The sequence below is a fragment of the Histoplasma capsulatum genome, genomic scaffold, assembly GCF_000149585.1.
Source record: "Histoplasma capsulatum NAm1 scaffold_1 genomic scaffold, whole genome shotgun sequence".
NCBI classification, from domain to species: domain Eukaryota; kingdom Fungi; phylum Ascomycota; class Eurotiomycetes; order Onygenales; family Ajellomycetaceae; genus Histoplasma; species Histoplasma mississippiense.
The window spans coordinates 7,019,020-7,021,452 of NW_001813982.1; the positions used below are offsets into that span (position 1 = coordinate 7,019,020).

Here is a 2,433-nt window from a genome sequence, read left to right on the forward strand (position 1 = left end):
GCCAGTACCCATGCAGCGGCAATTACAGGGGAGGCATCTGCAACGCGTCCGCAGATAATGATGTCTGCGCCGGCTTCCAAGCCCTTGACAATTGCCCGGGCGCCAAGGTATGCATTTGCGGAAACCACAGGTTTACCTGGGTGTCCAAGAGGTCGTTGGTGTGCGCCTGCGTCTGGATTTCCGGGTTGCTGGAGTCGAGGTGGGCGGGTAATGTGCCTGTCTTGGTGAGGCTATCTCGTACCTCGTCGAGGAGGTTGTCGCCACCAACATATGCGACTTTGAGGTCATAGCCCCGGCTGCTTACTAGTTTCTGGCATTCAACAGCCAAACCTTGGGGGTTCAGGGCGCCCCCGTTGATAATTATTTTGATCCGCTTTACCGCGATGGCATCTATCGATTGCTGGATGCCATCCCATGCGTACGGATCATATCCAGGATGCTGTCCGGCTGCCATTGACTCCGCATGCTCGGCAAGGTTCATTTCTAGATCATGACATAACATGGTAGAGTTGAAAATTTTCTCTCTTCCAAACACATAGAAACGGGGGGTAGCTCGCATGATTTGCTCCTGCAATTACACACCTGCAAGATAATCTCCAGTAATGAAATCCACATCTCCAAGCGTTGCTTGCCGCAGCATTTGATATCCAGGATCGCCTATGACCGAGGGATATATTTATTAGTCTAAATTACGTTCAAACAGACAATATCTACGAGATATCATAAGGAAAAGGAAAATGAAGGGGAAAAAAGCCAACCTCGAGCTCCCGAGCAATTAGCAATTCGAACGGGACGCTGCCCTTTCGATGCCCATACCGAGGACGCTTCATTGTCCAGCATTTTTATATCTTTAATCTTCAATTGTCATATCCTTTTTAATTTCACTAGGCCAAAAACCCGCGCCCCGGCAGGCACACAATCGAGGAGCAGTTCAGCGAGTGTAGAGCTACAACAGAACCCGACGTTGCTAAATCGATCATCTTGGATGAGACTTTCGTTTTATATCCTGGGTCAAATATGTTTGTTATTCTCCAGTCCTGGCCCGGGGCAATTTTAACCCCTCTCTTGGTGGTAGGTTGTAGCAAAAACACTGGCTCTGGCTATAGTAACCTCGGCCTCATTTGTCTTTTATCACTTCTTCCCAGAATCCCTCTGGGTTGCCTTCCAGCGACTCATGTAGGCAGTTTCTCAGCGCCTCCAAGCCCGAGCATAAAGCCAACCGACAGGCCCCTCGGCTATAATTCATTGATGAGCACCTGGCAGTGGGGTGGGTGACGATGTGGAGAGCAAGAAGGTTGGGACTCCTACGCTCCGGTTCCTATTTTAACTTCCTTGGTACGAGGGATAGGTAGTTTAATCATCTGCTTGCTCCGAGGATTTGACAGCTAGCTTGAGTCAAAGGTGACGGCGGTACATACATTTGCCATAGTGCACTCGTTCGTGTTTGAGAGCTTGCGACAGTATATGGCCTCAGATGACTCTGGAGCATGAAGGGAGGTAGGTCTCTTGAATGCGAGATATCGTGAGGATCTCTACAACCAGTAAGCGGTTAACAGATCATCTTCGCCAGAAACCGAGACTTTGCCAACTGTGATGTGGGACAAATAAATACAGCCAAAGGATCATGTACGAGTGAGTATTCATCAACCGGCCAACGCCACCAGTATTCGGCCCTGAAGAAGCCAGAAGTAGATCTGTAACCTCCAGATTTCGGTCCGGCAGCGATGTTATTGCGTGTTTCTGAGGTACTAATGCGCCAGTGAGATATATTCGCGATTCTGCTTACCAATTGCCAGGCAAGATAGTTAACTAAGCGAATTGGAATCGTTGGAACCTCGAGTCTTCAAAGCATGGATTAACCCAACACAAAGGACGGGCGAGCATCACCAGCCTTGCTTGTATGAAAGGGATTAAATAAATCGGCCCACGGGTGTTGCATCCCGCCCCCGAGTTGTATAAATACAGATAATCTTCCCCTTTGACTTCGTCCTTTCATTGTCCCTTCCCCTCCACTCGAACGAACTCGCCGCCTGCACCGCCGCACCAACTCTCAAGCCCAAGAATCAAGAAATACAAGACGGCATCGAAAGCAACCATGGCCGACACACAACATGAATACAAATTCAATGTCACCATGAGCTGTGGCGGCTGCTCCGGCGCCGTGGAGCGTGTCCTCAAGAAACTTGATGGTAAGCTGCTGGTTATCTTTGCGGGGTAACCTTGGCCTCAATGATAATCGCCCCTCCAAAAAAAAGAAAAGAAAAAGAAAAAGAAAGGAAGGAAGGGAAGGGAAAGGAAAGAAACAGAAACAGAAAAAGGAAAAAGACCCAAAATCATCACAGAAATCTATACAACCCTTCCACTCCGTCCCCCGCTTCTCATTTCATCCCCACCAAAATAATAACCTCCGCTACCTATATGATGTATCTCTTT

At 48.6% G+C, this 2,433-nt stretch overlaps 2 protein-coding genes across 2 annotated transcripts in view; one reads left to right on the top strand and one right to left on the bottom strand.

Annotated features, from left to right (window-relative positions):
- Window positions 1-481, bottom strand: part of HCAG_01996 (conserved hypothetical protein) — a gene marked incomplete at both ends in the record, with an annotated part of 2,188 nt that extends 1,707 nt beyond the window's left edge. The window contains one exon of the mRNA XM_001544899.1: window positions 137-481. Coding sequence (XP_001544949.1) covers window positions 137-481 — 345 coding nt within the window. The remainder of the gene's footprint in view (window positions 1-136) is intronic.
- A 1,614-nt stretch (window positions 482-2,095) lies between these two features.
- Window positions 2,096-2,433, top strand: part of HCAG_01997 (predicted protein) — a gene marked incomplete at both ends in the record, with an annotated part of 1,073 nt that continues 735 nt past the window's right edge. Inside the window, one exon of the mRNA XM_001544900.1 lies at window positions 2,096-2,189. Within this exon, the coding sequence (XP_001544950.1) occupies window positions 2,096-2,189 (94 nt within the window). The remainder of the gene's footprint in view (window positions 2,190-2,433) is intronic.